This window comes from Panthera tigris, chromosome B1 (genome assembly GCF_018350195.1).
Source record: "Panthera tigris isolate Pti1 chromosome B1, P.tigris_Pti1_mat1.1, whole genome shotgun sequence".
NCBI classification, from domain to species: domain Eukaryota; kingdom Metazoa; phylum Chordata; class Mammalia; order Carnivora; family Felidae; genus Panthera; species Panthera tigris.
In genome coordinates, this window is record NC_056663.1 from 41,151,730 (window position 1) to 41,170,781 (window position 19,052).

At 52.8% G+C, this 19,052-nt stretch overlaps 1 protein-coding gene and 1 long non-coding RNA gene across 2 annotated transcripts; one reads left to right on the plus strand and one right to left on the minus strand.

The window, feature by feature from the left end:
- On the plus strand, nucleotides 1-4,090 carry NKX6-3 (NK6 homeobox 3). Its single transcript, XM_042982657.1, has 3 exons — nucleotides 1-382; nucleotides 2,326-2,495; nucleotides 3,851-4,090. The coding sequence occupies exons 1-3, from the start codon at nucleotides 1-3 to the stop codon at nucleotides 4,088-4,090; spliced, it is 792 nt and encodes a 263-aa protein (XP_042838591.1).
- LOC122237623 lies at nucleotides 2,495-7,593 on the minus strand. Its single transcript, XR_006216208.1, has 3 exons — nucleotides 7,402-7,593; nucleotides 3,378-3,475; nucleotides 2,495-2,637 (listed from the first exon to the last, which is right to left on the minus strand). It is a non-coding gene; the product is annotated as an uncharacterized LOC122237623 (long non-coding RNA).
- Nucleotides 7,594-19,052: the final 11,459 nt, after the last annotated feature.

The window sequence follows — 19,052 nt, forward strand, 5'->3', positions numbered from 1 at the left end:
ATGGAGTCCAACCTGCAGGGCACATTCCTGCTGAACAACACGCCACTGGCCCAGTTCTCGGAGATGAAGGCCCCCGTGTGCCAGTACTCGGTGCAGAACTCCTTCTACAAGCTCAGCCCTCCGGGGCTGGGCCCCCAGCTGGCCGCCGGGACCCCCCATGGGATCACAGACATCCTGAGCAGACCTGTGGCCACGCCGAACAGCGGCCTCCTCTCCAGCTACCCTCACGTGGCAGGCTTTGGTGGACTTGGCTCCCAGGGGGTCTACTATGGACCCCAGGTGGGGAATTTTCCCAAAGCTGGCAGTGAGTACCCCACCCGGACCCGGAACTGCTGGGCGGACACGGGCCAGGACTGGCGAGGCGGGCGGCAGTGCGGCAACAGTGAGTACAGGGCAAGGCTCCACCCCCACCCCGGGCAGGCAGGCGGTGGGCACCGCAGGATCAGGGCAGGAGGAGGTGTGGGCAGGGAACACTCACGGGGTGGTCCATACCTGCTGTCCACCTCTCCTCAGCCATCAGACACCTGGATCCACGTCCCACCTCAGTGCAGGAATGACTTGTCCCCTCCCTGGCCCACCCCCTCCCGGCAGGTGCCACACCCCTCACCCCCACCCTTACCAGCTGCTGTCTCAGCCGCCCTCCTAGGGAACCTGGGGGTCTCCAGGTCTGGAGAAGGCCAGATAGCCTACATTTGCCCTGTGCAGGGTCCGGCTGGTAGCTCACCTTCCTTCTCCCACTGGGAGTCCATGTCACTTCTTCATCCAAAGCAAGCAAGTGCAGTCCCCAGTGAGAAGCTGCTGCAGCATCACCTTCCCAGAGAGCCCACGCATGCCCTGACACCATTCAGGGACACAGGCTGCACTCTGACCCCATCTTGGTCTTGCCTGTGTTCAAGGGGGCCGGCTTCCCACCGTCCTCCGCAGGGCTTATGTCAACAGGAGCAGCGAGAACAGCCCAGACTCCAGGATCAGGCGCTGAGTCAAGCCAGACTTGGCTCTAGTTGTTGTGGGGGGTCTCCTTGCCCTGCCATCCGCAGACCTGTTTTCAGAGGACTGGTGCAGGGCCCCCGCGATGCCAGTCAGGGCCAGGAGGGGGTGGCAGGTCGTGCACAGGCAGGTGAGGCTCACCTGGGAGGCAGGGAGGGTGACGGTGGCTGAAGGAGCCATCTTTGGGCCACGGAGGCCCAGCCAGGATCAGGCAGGGGCAGAGGCGGAGGGAACCTGCACTTCTCTCTAACGCCGGGGCTGCCCCACTGCAGTAGAAGCTTGGGGCCCACCAAGGAACCCCCCTCCCCACCAAAGGGCACCGGCCTCCCCATCTGCTATGCCTTTCCAGGCGGTCACACTGCCTGACCGCCCACCTCTGACTCAACCTGAAACATGGAGAGCTCCATGCGGGCGAAGACCTCATCTCTTGGAAGTGGTTTCGGGGATACTTTAGGCCTCCGTCCCTCACACCTCCATCGTCCCCTCCCCCCACCACACACTGTCTCTCCACATCCCTACTCTTCAATCCCAAGTGCATAGCCACACACAGGAAAATATCTGAGTCAGTGGTTGAATTAACACAAAGAGAGAGAGAACTGCAGATGATGGTCTCTTGGGAGGTCTCTTCCCCTTTTGGTGCCTCAGTTTCCCCACCTGTAACATGAGGAGGCGTGACATGGGCTGTCGGGCTGCACTGAACAAGGCCCGACAGGTGGGCCTTCTGCTTCCCCTGAGCCCCGAAGCCCTCCAGCCCAGCTCCTGCCTGAACAGCTGCCCTAGCTGGGTGGGGTCAGGGGCTTGAGCCTCCTTACAAACTCTTCAGGTGTGGTTGAGGCCACATGACTTCTAGGCCTGATGACAAGGGAGAGCAGTAACTTGGGGCTTAAGGCTTTGGTTTTCTCAGAAACCTAGAAAATGGGATCTCCAGAGCAGGGAATTAGGGAGTGAGGAATTCCCAGACCCCCTGGGGCCCCGATTGTTGGTGGAAGGTGCCTGGTCTCTTTCCTGGTGTCGCTGAGACTGGGAAGAAAGTCCTATTGAGTAGTGAAAACATTACACAGCAAGGAATGAGACCAGGGCAGGTTTTAAGCTCCCTCTGTCCCCTAAGATGCTATAGACTGGGGCAGGTGCCTTCTGGAGGTCCCTATCCATCCAGACACAGCAGAGGCCACAGTCACTATTGTCAGAACGCCAGGAATGCTGCTTGGTTAGTAGTGTCACGACGCCCCCACAATCTCAGTGGCTTCTCTGCAAAGGAGCTTGCCCAGTGGGAGATTCAGGACAGGGCTGGGACCCCCTGCTCATCCCACTAACCACATACTTTCTCCCTCCCACCAGCCCCGGACCCCCTGAGCGACAGCATCCACAAGAAAAAGCACACCCGGCCCACCTTCACGGGACATCAGATCTTTGCCCTGGAGAAGACCTTTGAACAGACCAAGTACCTGGCTGGCCCTGAGAGGGCACGGCTGGCATACTCACTGGGGATGACCGAGTCGCAGGTCAAGGTGAGTCTGTGCGGGAGAAGGTGTCTGCCTTGCAGGGAGCAGCCTGCCAGGACAGGATGCCACAGAGTGGAAGAGAGGCAGCCTCACTCTCCCAGCAACTCCTGGCTCTCCTGCTGTTTGGGCACTGCCTGCCCACCTAACCCTGGAGATGGTGATAATTACCATCACAAAAAAAAAAAAAAAAAAAAAAAAGGCTGTCAATACTGCTCTCTGTTATGAGAGCCTTGAGTGTAGGACCCCATTTAATCCATAAAGCACCCTTGATGTAGGTTTTCTTACCCACTTTACACATGAAGAAACTATCTCAGCTGAGCCCCTTGCTCAAGGTCACCTGGCTGTTAAGTGCAGAGTTGGGGATCAAGCCCAGATCCAAGGGGCACCAACCTAATGCTTTCCCCTCCTCTGTACTGCATTGACCAGAAGAAATTTCAAGACCTGATGGCAGCCTCTGGCCCAGATCAGGAGTCAGCCTCTGAGCCATGTTAGGGCTGGATTTGGTCTTGCTGCATTGGCTAGCAGAAGGAGCTAGCCTTGGTTTGCCAATAAAGATAACGCCTCCTCCCAGGGCCACCCAAATGAAGCTCAGATGGGATATCTGGTGTAGGAAGCCTCCGAGCCAGATGCAGTGGCCATGCTCACAATACGTGCCACAGAGTCTGAAGTCAGTAAACAGGCTCCTGCCACCAGGCTCCCAGAGGGCAACTTTGATGTTAGATCTCTCCTGAGAGACTTTGGGTGGGGGCTCCCCCAAAAAGAAAGCTTTGAGATATGTCACAACTGCTCCACGCTGTGACATGGTGACGAATTCAAGGGTAGAGGAGGGAAGTACAGGGGCAGGTTGGGCCCCAGGTCTGGGTTCCACTAGCATCTCCAGTCACCTACTTCTGCAGTCTCCTGGTCTGTTGAATGGAAGTGGAGAGAAAAATGTGGTCTTCTTGCACATTTTTCTGTTTCTGTAGGTACTTTTTTGCACTCTTCAACTATTGTAAGCAATGAAAATATGTTATTTTTGTAATTAGAGAGAAATTATTCAGAAGTTCAGTGAGGGTCTATGAAACTGAAGAAGGGATGACTTTTGAGCACCTACTGAATGCCTGGCCATTTCGGCTTCTTCCATCCAAGTGCCCCGCGTGGCAAAGGAGAAGGAAAATACACCGCAGGGAGGGCTAGAGCTTAGCAGAAAGGGCTGCTGAAAACGGTGTGAATATTACAACCTGTTCTTTTACTGAGCCATTTATTTTACTATACTATAAAAATAAGGATCGAATGTCCTTGCCGCTGAGTGGAGTCACCTCCTGGAGGGGGACCCTGTGTGTGCTGTGTGCGCACGACGCTCGGGCTCCTTCTCCTCCCAGGTGTGGTTCCAGAACCGAAGGACCAAGTGGCGGAAGAAGAGCGCGCTGGAGCCCTCGTCCTCCACGCCTCGGGCCCCGGGCGGTGCAGGCGCGGGTGGGGAGCGCGCGGCCTCGGAGAACGAGGACGACGAGTACAACAAGCCGCTGGACCCCGACTCGGACGACGAGAAGATCCGGCTGCTGCTGCGCAAGCACCGTGCGGCCTTCTCGGTGCTCAGCCTGGGCGCGCACAGCGTGTGACGCCCCCCTCGCCCGCCCCCACCCCCGCGTCTCAGCGGAGGCCCGACCGCAGCCCCTCCCCTGCCCTGCGGGTGGGGTGGGGGGGTCCCAGGGCCGAGGGCTCCCCCGGCGCCGACGTGGAGGGAGGGGGGGAGGGAGAGAAGGGGGAGGACCGGGGGCGGAGGTGGTGGTGAAGGGGGCCGGTCTAGCTGAGGGAGGAGGGAGGTACAAACGCGGCCCGAGCTCTGGCACCTCTGGGCCTTTCTGCACCTCTGGGGGCCCAGGCCTTGACCTGCCAACCCCGCAAACTCGTGAGCGCACAGGTGGATGGAAGCGACCTGGCTCCAGAGCCAGGAAACTGGCTGTGGGGTCCCAGACGTGCCACTGTGATTCGGCTGGCGGGGCGGGGGGGGGGGCACCCCCAGGGAGACAGTAGGCCTGGGCAGAGGTCTCCCTTCTGCCCTCGGAGTTGGGAGACCAGGGTGCTGGGTCCAGATGGGCTACTGGCCGACTGCAGAAGAAAAGATAGCACGTCCGGATTCCCTCCTCAGACCTTGGCACAGGAAGGATCCCACTTGAGAGGCCAGAACTAAATACAGGACCTGGACTGGAGGAAATCCACCTCCGGGAGGGGAAGTGGGTCCCAGCGAAGAAGAAACGCCTCTGACATCCTAACTCAAGGATCACACCCCTGGAAGGAAAGGTTCTCCTGGTCTCCTTTGTCCACTTTGCCCTCAGTGGGGATTCCCCCAGAAGAGGGAGCGACTAGAACCCCACCCCCACCCCACCCCCACCACCCCGGCTGGGAAAGAGAGAGGAAGAGGCAGAGAAAAGTTGAGAGAATCCTAGGGGTCGGTGCTGCACCCCAGAGCCGCCCCCTTGGGCTGCCCTCGGTGCTGATACAAGGGCAAGATCACCCGCGGAGAGGGAAGGGATGGCAGGGCTGGAAGGGACTTCAGAACCCCCGGCTTCTCCAACTGGGGTACCCCACGCAGGAAGGGAGAGGCCCCTGCAGGGAGGGGCTGCAGGACCACCCCACCTCTCCCCGGCCCCGGGCCCTTCCTTTCCTGAGACCGCTCCGCGGCAGGCGCTGGAGCCTGCGCAGTGGAGGGCACTGTCCAGCGGGGTGGTGTTTTTCAGCCCAGGTGATGCTGAGCAGCCGGCAGGTGGGAGGGGCTGGGGGAGGCGGGCGGGGAGGAGTGCAGCCCAAAAGGGACCGAGCGTTTGCCCATCTTTACTGGCTTTTAAAAAATAAAGAGTAAAAATTAAAGTCCCAGAAACCTCCCCGTGGCTCGTGTGCTTCTGTGAAACCGGCCGCGGAGTCCCAGCCAAGCCAGCTGTGAGAGGCCCTCCTCCCTGAAGGCAGGGCTGCCTGCTCCCTTGCACAACACCGGTCAATTGGGAATCTCATTGGTCAATGCCAGGCACTGTCATAAGTGCGGGGGTGGGGGTGGGGGGAACCCAAGACTTTAATGGAGTTCCTGGCCTCCTGGAATTCATAGCCTCTCGGGGAGAAATGAACTGTTTGAGGAACTAGGTTCCATGAGGAAAAGATCAAGGGGGAGAGAACAGAAGCACTGACATTAACTGAACACCTACCTACTAATTTCTCCCACATCGAAGGCCCGATTACATTTGCCCTCACAAGAAACCCAGGAGGTAGGCATTAGCGTAGCCTCATTACATGAATGAGGAAACTGAGGCTCAGAAGTGATCTAAGCCAAGTCACAGAAGGGGGACAAAGCAACCTGAGAGTTGATTCTAAGGCTGCCCCAGGCGCAGCCCTTCAAAGCCTTTTCACAAAGCCTATAACGTGAGAGACTAAAACGAGGTGGGCTTTCAGGACCCTTCCAACTTTAATGATCCATGCAAACACCCACAACTGCCCGGGTAGCTAGTCATCTGCCTCTCTGCAGTCCCAAGTCCCTTGGCCCCCCGGGGCCTGAGACTCTGGTTAGTGGAATCAGCTTGGAGTGGGAACGAGAATAGGAGGAAGACCTCAGCTAGGACCTCTGGGAAACTGAAGCTCTAACCTTTTGTAGTAACCCTAATGGACCCAGAGACCGGGCGTTACTGACAAGAACATAATGCTTTTAAGCTCTAACCCTCAGTCCAGAATGATGCCCACGCTCAGTGTCCCTCGACATAAGGTGGGAAGGAAGCAAGGCAGCTTCTAAGAACTGAGCACCATCTCTGTGTGCTCCTGGCCACAGGCTGCGTTGAGGAGCCCTCCACTGGCACATGTGTCCTGAGTGGGGCCCTGCAGCCAGGCTGCGGCAGGCACGATGGCACCCTGGGAGGACCCGAGGATTCACTCAGCACAGACCCCAAAACGAAAACTGCCGCGGACCCCAGGAGCCAGGCACAGCACAGTTTCCTGAGCACTTTGAGGAGAGTGCAGGGCCTGCAGGCTGGAAGTGGCCGCCAACCTAATCCCGGTGCGAAGTCATGAAGCAGGTGGGGAGGAAGAAGCCAGTGACTCAAAACATTGTGCTGGTTTGCTTTTTTTGGTAAGCAAATTATAATCCTAACGGCTCTCCGATCACTGTAATTCTTTCAGGTCTGATTCAAATTGTCTGGGTTCAGTATTAAGTCAAGCCTGGGGAATGTGTTCCCTCCCTACCGCCCACCCCACCCCGCCCCTGCAGCCCCGGGAGACATTTGCTGAGCTAATCAAAATCTTCTCCAATCTTGAAGTTCTGGGACGCCTGCCATTGGAACTTTCTAGCTCAAAGCCTCCATCGTTCCAGCCGTCTCCCCTACCTCATTCCTGCTGCCGTGGGCCACCTGAGCAGGGGAACCAAGCCAGGCAGAGGTACTGCCTCCCATTGCTTTGAAATGGGAGAATAGCCCAAGCTGGATGGCCCGGATTCCTGAGGGGAATTTGGAATAAGTTTTGTCCTCTGCAGATGTGTGTGTGTGTGTGTGCGCGCTTGTGCGCACATGCCCGCGCATGTGTCTTGCTGGGGAGCACTCAAGGCTGTGGTACTTCATGTATCATAAAGAAATCCTAAGCCCTAGACACGTGATACCCAGTTACAAAAGGGATTTCTTGAACATCCTGAGTTAAACAAAAATCCAGTTATTTTAGAAACTCGTGCTTCTTGCATCAACATCACAAACTCTTCAGGGATGAGACAAGGAGAAAGAAATTAAATCCTATGCTTCCAATAGCCACAGAGCCCTGCTCTGATGGGCAGCCCAGTAGGTTCTAACAGGCAGGCACAGATTCTGCCACAGCCCTCCTACCTGTGGTCCCCAAAGTTAGAAGGACACATACAGGACATGTCTCAGCCGGGCTGGGTACAAGTAGCAGGGTGAGAGTGTCTTACCAGGTTGAGAATGGCCACATCCTGATCACTGTGATTAAAAACAAGATGGGGCCCTGGAATCCCACTCCTGGTAACCCCTCTTCATACTCTGGCCACCTGTGGGGCTGAGGCTGGACACCAGTTGACCCGACTCTTTTCTTGCAGCATAGCATAGGGGACTGTGTTCAGTTACATCTGGGCCCACATGCTGGCTCCACCACTCAATGTCATGGGGTGAGTTGCTCAGCCTCTGGGCCTCTGTATACTCATCTGTGAGACAGGAATGATCATGCAGACCTTGCAGGGGGTCTGTGAGATCAGAGCTAATGAGTGTGACTCAACAGTACATGTTACATTATCCAAAGAGGGCTTTGGAAGCTGACAGTCCCCATGTCACCAACCAGTAGGTAGGTCATTGTGACCGAGTTAGTTAAGCTCTTGAAATCCGGTTTCCTCATCTGTAAGGTGAGGCTGACAACCCACTCTGCAAGGCTGAGGAGATGATTAGAGGAAATCACGTACAATGCACAGGACAGCCTGGGCACTGAAATAGGAGTCTGCTCATGCTCTCTCCTTCCTCCTCAAATTCATGCCTCCAGGGAGTGCCAGAGCCATCGCTAAGCAGGTCTTCTCAACAAGGGACCAGCTACATACTCCTGTCAGTCATCCAGCCCCAGCCGGTCACCTGCTATCTGGGCAGCTATAGAAGGACTTGTGTGTGATTAGATTCATTTACTGGCAAACTGCCTGAGATCTGGACTCCCAGGAAGGGTGCTACCGGAAGTGGAGGGCCAAATTCAGTTTGCAGATAGATGTGTTTCTTCAGGGACAGACAGTGCTTTTAGAGAAATGTTAGCTGGCCTCTAGGCAGAGCAAGCCTGGTGCAGTGAGGGATTCCCACCGCTTCCCAGGGCTTCTGTGTGCCTGGGCTCCTGGTTACCTGGCCTGCCTATCCCCTGATGGGTCTGGATCTGTCAGTTCTGCTGGAAAGCCTTGCTCCTCTAAGACATGGTCTGAGCACCAGCAGCGGCCTCCCCTGGGAACTTGTTAGAAACGCAGACCCCTTCCAGAATCTGCATCTTTTCCAGATCCCCATATCTGGCTCCTATACACACCATGCACGCCACAGTGTGAGAGGGTCCAGAGTGGGTATGACTGTGGAATGTGTGTGCATAACACTTCTCTTCTCAGAGCAGAGTCTGGTCCAAATTGGGTGCTCCATAAAAGGTTGTTCAATGGATATAGAGGAGTCTGGGTATAGTCACAGCACTTGTGACCCGATTGGGAGCAAAACTTTTCTGAAGTTCCAAGGACAAGGAAGTAGCTACCAGAGGGGGCTACCACCACTTCCCCAGGCAGGGCTGGAGCCCCTCAGCTGCACGACTAGAGCCGAGATGCAGGCTGGCAACTGTGAGAGCAGCTGACAAGGAGACACGGGATTTCAGAGCAGAGCCCTCTGTGGGCATTAAACCCGACTTAGGTCCCAGGTCTTAGAAGACAGCACTGTGGTTCATGTTCATAACGATGTCCCAGAGCCATAAGAAGGATTAAGCTGTGTCCTTCTTGTTCTGCAGAATGTGGCCAGAAGAGCAGAATATTTTAGAAGAATTTTCACCGGGATATGATTTTGCTTAGAACAGTTCACTCTCTGATGATGCTCGGATAAACAAAATGGTATCAAATAAAGATGTGCTGTTCTGATTATTGGATCATGTCTTTTCAACTTGGTTCAGAGGGTGGGTTGGGAGTTTAAGGAGGAGTTTAGTACAAGCCTGTGGTAGGAAGGACTTCTGTCATTCGGGAGGCAGACGTCATGGGAATGAGGCTAAAGAAACCCCTGTGATCACCTTGTCCCCAGGCCAAGAGCATTGGCATCACGCCAGGATGCCAAAGAGACATTTGTTTGTTCCCTATTCTGCAGAAAACTCCAGCACCTTCTATGAAAGGGACCCATTCTAAATGCTTTACTCACATCCCCTCATTTGTCTCCAACAGCCATGTATAATTTAGCATCCCCATTTTCCAGATGAAGAAACTGAGGCAGAGAAATGAACTGATAGATCCCAAGTCCATGGATACTCAGTAGTGAGTATACTGATACTCAATTTCAACATCATGCTCTGCCTCTCACTGCACTGACCACATCCACCACCGCTCCCGCGGTTGCTTCCTGCTAACATTCATTAAACATTCATGGTTCCATGAGCTGTTCCAGGGGCTTTTCTCATTTCATTGTCAAAAAAACAAACAAACAAAAACCCTCACATGAAATTAACACTGTTACTGTACCCATTTTATAGCCAAGGACATTGGGACCCAGAGAAGTTAAGTAACTTGCCTTAGGTTACACAACGTAAGGCAGTCAGGCTGACTCTGGAGCTTCCACTCTTAACTAACATAAAAGGGGAAAGAGAGAGGGGCCATTTGAATTAAGTCTGGGCTGTGAACTGTTTAAAAAGAAAACTAGGATTACATGTGTTATAAATTAAAGTCCATAAAGTCAACATTTGAGATCTGCTTTTTACCTGTTGCTGGGAATCCCAACAGGGGACAAGCCCCCTAGCCTCCTGATGCTCAGTCTAGAAGGAGACCAGCTGCTGAGAAAGAAAGGGAACGCAATGCTTTAGTGGTGTGAGGAATGTCTTCAAAGGAAAGAGGGACTCTGAGGAGGCAGCGGTTAAGGATTAGAGAGAGTTTATTTATTTATTTAAAAAATTTTTATTATGTTTATTTATTTTGAGAGAGAGAGAGAGAGAGAGATAGGGTGCGAGCGGGGGAGGGGCAGAGAGAGGGAGACACAGAATCCGAAGCAGGCTCCAGGCTTTGAGCTATCAGCACAGAGCCCGATGTGGGGCTCCAACTCAGGAGTGTGAGATCATGACCTGAGCTGAAGTTGGATGCTCAACCAACTGAGCCGCCCAGGTGTCCCAGAGAGAATTTAATTAATGGCAATGTACATTAACAATAATGAAATTCTCTGTTGACCCATGAGACACCATATCTCATCAAAAGCATTATATCTTTTATCATATAAGAAGGAGCCCTAGAGGGGCATCTGAGTGGCTCAGTCAGTTGAGTGTCCGACTCTTGATTTTGGCTCAGGTCGTGATCCCAAGATCTTGGGACTGGCCCATGTGGGGTTCCGCATGGAGCATGGAGCCTGCTTCAGATTCCCCTCCCCTCTTCCTTTGCCCCTCTCCCCTCCACGTGCTGTCTCTCTCTTTCTAAAAAAAAAAAAAAATTTTTTTTAAAGAATCACTAGAATAAAGGCAACCCTCATTGGTAAGAATCACTCACTGAAACTATATGACCTAAAAATTAGAATTTATAGAATTTGAAAGGAAAACAATAACTGAATCCCCATTTGAAACAATAATACAATAATATCAAAGTCACTATGGCATTCCATACAGTTGCACATACATTATTTCATTTGATTCTCTGATAGACTGGCCATCAGATTTTATCTCCATTTTGCATATGAGGAAACTGAGATCTATTCAAGATCAAAACTTCTTGTCTTCTAAGTGCAGGCTGTGTCTCCTCCTCAGTGTGTGAAGACCTGAAATCTATAGAGGACACAAAAGGACCAGATGAAGTCCTCGAATCAAAGACACACTGATCAAATGCATTGTAGTACACAACTACAGCAAACATCATTCTTCTTGGGGTGGTTTCTGCTGCTTCGCAATTGACTGCCAGTGCCTCTAGAAGGGGCAGATATGACACAGCCAGGGAAGATGTTCACTGAAGCAGTTTCCCAAGCTTGCCTGACATAGGATTTGTCAGGCATACAGATTCCCAGGACCCTTCTGGATCTTCTGACTCTGTTGGGAGAGGTGTGTCCCTGGGATGTGTCTGGAGAACAAATGCCCTGGGGCACTGGAGTGGACAAATTTGACAGATAGTGGTTTCAGAAGTCCAACTCGATTTAAACCCACATTTCAGCTCTCCCTACCCGCTTTGGAGTTATTCATAATGACCTGCATTGGGTTCTGTCACGGTTCCTCTTTCCCAGTGACAAAGATTCAAATAGCCGGAGGCGGCAGGGATGGAAGGAAAGCTGCAAACGGTCTGGATCTTCTTCACAACGAAAGAGGGAGAGATGGCAGGACCCGTCAGGCCTCCTGCTGCCGAATCGTTTCTGTGGCTGTGATACTTGCGAGAAGGTCTAACGTAATCAAACCGTCAAGGGCTCCTGGGAGAGACCCGGCTCTAACAAATTTCCTAAACCATTGCTGCCGTGTTCTGGAAAAGAAAGCTTACAGTTCTAACACTGCTTTAGCTGGGACCATCACATGCCAAGGTGGGAAGATCCAGGGCAAGAGTGGTGGTCGGCCAGGTGCAGGATAGCTGTAAAGCTCCGTGAATGGCAGCGTCTATGCTCACTGCCAGAAGTAAAAGGGCACAGCACTTCTGTGGTTTGGCCTTGCCTGGCACTGATCCTTGCCTTTTTCTGGTACTGTTTTCTGATGTTACTGCGGAAAAACAACCCTCCTGCCTTGTTTGATTGATCTAGTGTGGGCGGGCTGACCACACCTCCATCACCAGGCTCATGTATATGAGTGACACAGTCCTAAGCCAATCAGTGAAGGCCACCTCTCTGGTCATGTGATAGATTGGTTCCGGGATGGGCCTGAGGCTCAGTCCCAGCCAATGAGTAGGGACCCAGGTTGTTCTCAGATCTACCTGTCTCACCTCCCTACCTGAGCTGTTTCTGGCTGCTGCGGCCATCTTGCCTCCCTGAGAAGGGAGCCAACCCCGGGGGAGAACTAGGGCTGAGAGTTGGCGGGAGAGCAGGACTGAATGGGTTTCACTGTGTCAGGCCCAAACTCAGCCAGGCCTCATCTGCCCCTAGCCTTTTCAGGAGACAATACCCTTTTGTCTTGAGTCTAGTTGAATTGGGTTTCTATAATTTATAACAGAAAGAACACTAACAGAGTAAAAAAAAATTTTTTTCCCTTTAATCCTGTGGTTTGCTTCTAGGCTGGTCCTGCCAGAGGGCTGGCAACATGGACAAAGGGAGCTGCCTGGGTTCGAACTCTCAGGAGTTCCTTCCCTCTCACCTGTGGCCTGAGAGCTGGGTCCTACCCTTTTCCTCCCTTTCCTCCACAGCTTCCCCGTCTCAGCTCAGATGGCCATGCTGCAATGAATGGACCATCCTTAGTGACAGTACGGACTGGATTAAGCGATTCCTCCCCTCCTCAGTGTTTCTTAGTTCTGAGTCTTGCTCAAATTCCAGAAGAGAGCAGCACCTGGCTCTCACAGGGACTGCCTCTCCCACTTCTTGGAGGGTGAGTGGGCCAGGCTGCCTTAGCAGAGATGGACTGGTCTGCCCGCCCCACCCACAATGGTGAGGAAGTCTCCAGAGCCCCTGACAGTGCACAGATCTGCAGCAGCTTGGACAGGAGTGGCTCCACCCCAGCAGCCCCCCACGTCCACCCCCCGCCCCCATCTGCCTCGGCCTGCTGCCCAGAAGGGTAGAGCTGTAGGGCTCCTTCTTGCCCTATTTAAGCTGTGCTGAGTCTGCAGAGTCTCAGACAGAAGCTGCTCGGTTCCAGTCTAGTTACCACATCACTTACATAGCTCCCCTCGCGTCATCAGGCATCCTCTGTTGTCCTGATGCTCCTGTGCCTGCGGCCCCACCTCAGAGGCCCTGTCCTGTCCTGTACTATTTGTTACTCTTCAGAGCAATGAGCCAAAGGCTGACCCTCCCTTTGACGACCCCCTTGGGTACAAATGGGGCAAGTGAGAAGAGAGCTTCAGGTGAAAGGCAGGGGAGGGGTGGGCTGACCCCAGACCCATGTGCAGGTCTGTTGAGAAGGTCTCCTTGTCAGTAATAACCCCATGACACAAATAGTTCCCATTCTTTAACCAATAATTCGCTCACCCCGTTTCTTCCAGGGGAAGGCACCAACACCCGGACAGGGACAACGATGCTGGATATGGTGGAAGAGGCCGGATCATGCCTCTTTCCCCACAGCCAACCCAGAAGGCATGCGTTCCAAAGCCCCTCATTAGGGCCTCCCAGCAGGCAAACAAACATCATTAATCTTGGCAAAGTGAGTGAAAGCACATTCACCTGTCCAAGCCAGAGAATTAATGTTGTGTCAATAGGAAATTAGTGTTTACCTCTGGCCTTTACCTCTTCCCTTTGCTACAAAGAGCCCAGGGTGGACCAGCCCAAATGCAGGACCATAGTCAGAGGCAAGAAAAACAAAACCTCGAAACACAGGTGCCGGCCTGGGGCTGTGCTGGATGGGATGCCGGGTGACAGAAGAAGCCCAGCTGAGAGTGAGTTCTCAGGTGCAGGGAGAGCACAGGAGACATTCCCAGCCTCAGACAAGGTGAGTGGTGACAGCAGTGCTTTGGCGTCAGAGATTCTCACAGGACTGTGAGCCTTACTGGACATGCTTCCCTCACCCTGCATGGACGAAGGTGGCCACAGATGACTCCGTTTTCTCTCCCGTACACTGGGCTATGATCTCTCACACCAGGCAGTCAGTGCATGTAGGTTGAAGGGTACAATGTTATTGGTCAAGGAGCTGCTGTTTACTGAGCACCTACTAAGTGCCAGCTACTGTGTGTGATGATTGACAGAGATTCTCTAAGAATCCTACAAAGAAGCTATTTTGCCTTTTTCTCAGATAAAAATGATACTGCAATGCAGAAAAATTCAATAGGCTAGCCTCAAGGTCACATGATACAGGGAAGGGGCGAGGCAGATTTGAACCTGGGTCTGACTCCAAAGCCAGCGTTTTCCCTAATAATGGTCACGCACACTTTCACACCAGGCACTGCACATGAGGTCAAGTGTAAAGACAGGAAATCTCTGAGAAAGCCTTCTGGGTCACTCTGTGTTCCTCCTATCCCCCAGGAATGCCTCACTGCTGGGGGGTGGGTCAGGGAGAGGCCGGGCTGGGCCGGGCCAACTGGAGAGTGTGAGGGTGTGTGCGTGCCTGTGTGCCCCAGGAAAAGGAACCAAACAAGCCGATAAGATCTCTTGTTTCCAGAGCAAAGCACCAATTAAACACAAGGCAGATGTGAGCAAATAAAGCTGTGGCGTCCAGAGAGAAAATCAATACTAGATTATATGCCCTAGTCCAATCATATACCAATTAATACAGAGCGGGTGGGGCTGGGTGCTGGGGGAAGATAAGGCGGGGGGGCCAGCATGCAGGGGCTGACTGTGCCTGCCCCCACCGTCCCCACAACTTGGGGCTCATGCCCCTTCCCTCCTCAGGTGGGGGCTGCCTGCCCTGATTCTAAAGGGCTGTGCCTGAGGTCTCTGGGGGGCAGCTCGTGTGAGTGGTGCAGCGTGGGGAAGTGGGGGAGGGTAAAATGAGATGCCCTTTAGTCGGCGACTCGGAAGGAAGGAAGAAGAGCATAGAGATGCTTCTGGAGGGTGGCACCCACTGGGAAGGCACAGACAATTTGGAGCATGCAGACAGGCTGTTTGATGTTTGGTTTGCCACATAAAAAAATAAGGCACTCACTTTTGGAAAGTGATAGAAAATCAAGCCAAAACGGGAAAACTGGAAACCAAATTTATATCCCTAAGAAATGATATTGAAGCTCCTGGTTATTCTGTCCATGTTTTTATTTAATTCAGAAAGTACAGCCGAGAAGTTAATAAATGATTTTCAAGAGGGGTGATAAAAGATAAATGCCAAGGGTTTGCAGCACAGGACCAGGTGACTGTGGGGGTGGGGTTGTCTAGAACATTCCATGGAAAGACTTCACGTTCATCACCAGGGTGCCAGGGACAAGGCAGTGTGACACACAGAGCCACCTGCCAATGGAGAGAGTTTACCAAGTTTAGCAGGCCCCCTGCCTCAGGGAGGTGGCTTTGGCAACATCGGAAGGACAAATCAAAGGTGCCGACATCCCAGGGAGAGGAAATCTGGCTGTGGGCGGGGTGCCTGGCTGCAAGGACAGTCACAGACCGTGAATTCCTGCCCTTGTGGGGGTCAAGACACATGGCCGCAGAGCAAGTGCGCCCTTCCACAAAAATTCCCAGTGCTCTTGGGGAAAGGAGACCCAATGTTGTGTGGGAAGAAGAAAGCAGAAGTGGAAGGAAAGGTGACAAATTAGTGTTGAAAAGGGCACCTGCTTCCGTTTCTCCTGTAGGAAGCCCCTCTGGCCAGCGTCCCTCCTGTTCCCTGAATACTCAGGGACGCAAGCCCCAGAGGCAAGGGTCCTTTGCAAGTGGGAGTTCTGTGGGCCAAGGACTGTTGCATGCCAAAGAAAAACGAAATTTGCTAGCCGAATATTTTTTAGACATTTTGCAAGATGCACGGCCTCCCTGACAATTTTTAATGTACTAACTGCCTGGTCCAGTGAGCTGATTAATTGGTGCTGGAGAGATCAATAAAAAACAGAAAATTAAAACAATTTTAAAGTGATTAAGTAGTTTAACACCTGTCTCCCGTCACGTCAGCGCAGGAAGAAAAATAAAGCAGGTGTCGAAGGGGCCTCCTGAAGCAAGAGAAAACAGCGCCTGCCTCGGAGAAATGACAAATCACAGCTGGCGGATCAATCTGAGTGCAGGCAGCCCTTCCCCAAGCCCACCTCAGCGGCGGGAACCAGAGACCCCCAGGAGGCTGGCACCTCCCCTGGTGGCTCCTTCAGAGCCACTTCTCAGCTAGGGAGGAACAAGTCTGTCCAGACCCTGAAAACAGGGCAGGAGGGAGCGAGGGGAGCCAAGGAACATCTTGGCCTAGAACTCTGGACGGGATGAGGTGAGAAGGCACCAGCTAACCTTCTCCTGACCTCCCTTCCAGCCAGTCAGAGCTGAGTCTGTGCTATGTGGAGGGATTCAAAGGCAACGAAAATGCATTTGGAGAGCTGTGGGGTCAAGACAGGGAAACGCACAAAGCTCTCTAGGATTAGCTTCAGGGCTCCACCCTTACTCCCTCCAACCTCCACCTTCCCCTGGCCATATCTACAGGTGTGCAGATACCTGCTCTGATGGCTCAAATGTCCCTTGTAACTCCTCCGTGCCAGCCTCACTCTCTTTGCCCCTGTCAGCAGCCTCAATGGAAGCTGAGTCATTCCTATCCCATAGTTTACTGTATTTGACTCCGAATCACCAGAAATAAATTCACGGAGCTCAAGAAACCCTAAGATGGTTCTTCTCCAACTTCACCACCAAAGTCCTAACAGCAGAGTGGAAAGAACGTGGATAGGAAAGTGAGGGGGAATTCACAAGTGGAGAGGTAAGCCCCCAAGTCAAACATTTCACAAGTCTCCTGTTTTACCTTGAAAGTGGACTTGAATTTTGCACACCCAAAATGCAGAATATACTAAATGATACTCATGTTCTAGCACACCACTACACCTCCCTGGGGGTTGGGCTCAAGCCTTAGGCTCAGGCTGTGAGCTCCTTGCGAGGGGAGCTAGACCAGCCTCCAGCACTTGGGGGCAGGATGGGCCACGCCCCTAAAAGCCCACATTATTCTCACCTGCTTGCTGGGACGGTCACACGTTTGTTTTCTGCTCTCTAGCTTCCTGTTCGCCTTCAAGGTTCCCTTGAAGCTTTCCCCACCAAGACCAGGACGGAAAAGGAACTCCAAGCAATAAGAGAAACCTTGCAGCATGTTCAAAACATTAAATTTTAAACATGTTTAAGAGTGTGATCTAAACATTAAATAACATAAAATGTTTAAGAACATCAAAGTCCTCAGCTGAACTTCTTACTAGCAATTCCCACTTTGTAAGCCTCCCTATTAACACCTGTCACACTAAATAGGCATGGAAAAGGAGTCACAGCAGTTAGAGGCCAGGGTCAAGGAGTTCCAACTGTGAGTTTTAATCAAAGTGTTTTACTAGCCAGATTTTCCTCCTTTCCCCTACTTCCTTTTGGGCTGGGAGCTCTGCTTCTGTATTCAGTGTTTGGGCCTCTCTGTACACAACAATCCGTTTGGAGCCATCTTAGTCTCGAAGAAAACTTGTCAAATGCTATACAGCAAATTTTATGCCAATGGCAAGTCCACACAAAGAGATTTCCAGCTGCTTCGGCTATTGGCCCGCTTTTAAAAATCATCCATACAGCCAAGATCTCCACAAGATATAAACTATCTCTCGGCACTTCTTGCCACACAATGTGACTCTGGAGACCCGGCCGGGGATGGAAGCGAACAGTCCCCACCATCCAACTCTTCTCACAGATCCCAGATGCCCACTTGCCAAGGGTGCCCCCTCCAGGTGTGGCTCTCTGCCTGTGACACCGCCCAGGCTCGGTGCTACCCACAATGCCAGTGAAGGGCCCAGCCCAGGTACCTCACTGCTCTCGGAAGCAAGCACAAAGTTCTTGACGCGGCGCCCTCGGGCCTGCGGCTGCTCCCTGTAGAGTAAGGATCAGACTGACGAAGATAAAGTTTCCCCGGGCCCAAGTTCCAAACTCGGCTGTTTTGTTTCTGTTAAAATGCAATTGTTTTTCTCTGGAGTGTGCGGTGACTGCTCGGCGTCAGGAAGATGTATGAAAACCTCCACTTCAATTCAGCATCCCTTTTCTCCCAGACAAACACGGTCGGATTTTAATAAATCAAAGAGCCACACTGTTTAATAAAAATTTATTGACTTACAAGTGATTATTTATCAAAAGACCATTAATAGCAGGTGCTGAAATGATGTGTTACTGGGTGGTGCTGGGGAGACTAATAGGAAATCAATGCAGCTGGCCGGCCAGAATGCATATGAGAAGCCCACCCCCCCATCGGCTAGCGCAATTTCACCGGCAAAATACACCAGACGCTACCCCTGGTGCAATGAAAAGTTCCCCCTTTTTATTTATCGTTTACAAATGAAATGATCAATACTTTTAATCTAGAGCAAAATTTATTAACTTTCCCATCGGAGAGAGACATATTGACTGGAGGGAGAGGGGGTGTTAGTGCAGTGGAAGATGGATGGCTGGATGGTCGTCTCTTAGCCTGTCCAAGAGCCAGTGTGCACGCAGCTGCCCTTCCAGCCCACAGGTCCCAGGCCACATGGGGCAAATGCGACTGGAGAAATCGAGTCTGGCCACCAAAGAGGCACGGCGGGCAGGTGTGACCTGTGACACAGTGGACTCGCTCACATGTCACGGATGTGGGAAGCACCTGTCCCACAGACCACTGAGTTTCTGTGGTCAGTTTCAGGGAGGAACAGCAGGGTCTGCAGACCCAGAACACTTCTGCAGCACAGCAGGGTGAGATGCTGCTGTGAAGGGCTGGCACAGGATGCTGCCCGAGGACCGGTCGCTGGGCTGGGCTGGGCTGGGCATTCAGGGCTCTGTGGAGCGCTCCCTGCTGCCTCACAGCCAGCCTTTTTTAATCCCTGAAGCGCTGCAATAGCGAGGGGTGGGGAGCTGACACAGTGAAGAACCAAGTTCTGAAAAGTTCGTTCTATCGTCCACGAGGTTGCCATCCCAAACCGCCCCATCGAGCTGAGCTTGCTGATCTCCGGCGTGGCTGGCAGCCTTCTGAGCTTCCTCTGACAGGGGAATTTTACTTGCCTGTTTTGAAAACTCCTTCTCTAACTAGCCGGGCGAGGGGGCGGAGGGATCTCATATTTGAGTGAAAACAGCTGATCTCCACATTCAAACCTGCCCGGCCTCACTTCACCCGGACACCAGGGCCCCTCTGATGGAGTCAAGTTTCACCAGCCCTGATGTTCTGGAGAAATCAAGT

Bases quoted from the DNA above. Each gene is read 5' to 3' on its own strand.
- NKX6-3 (XM_042982657.1), top strand. From the start codon at position 1: ATGGAGTCCAACCTGCAGGGCACATTCCTGCTGAACAACACGCCACTG. The intron at 383-2,325 runs GTGAGTACAGGG...CCCTCCCACCAG, and splicing joins CGGGCGGCAGTGCGGCAACA to CCCCGGACCCCCTGAGCGAC. The intron at 2,496-3,850 runs GTGAGTCTGTGC...TTCTCCTCCCAG, and splicing joins TGACCGAGTCGCAGGTCAAG to GTGTGGTTCCAGAACCGAAG.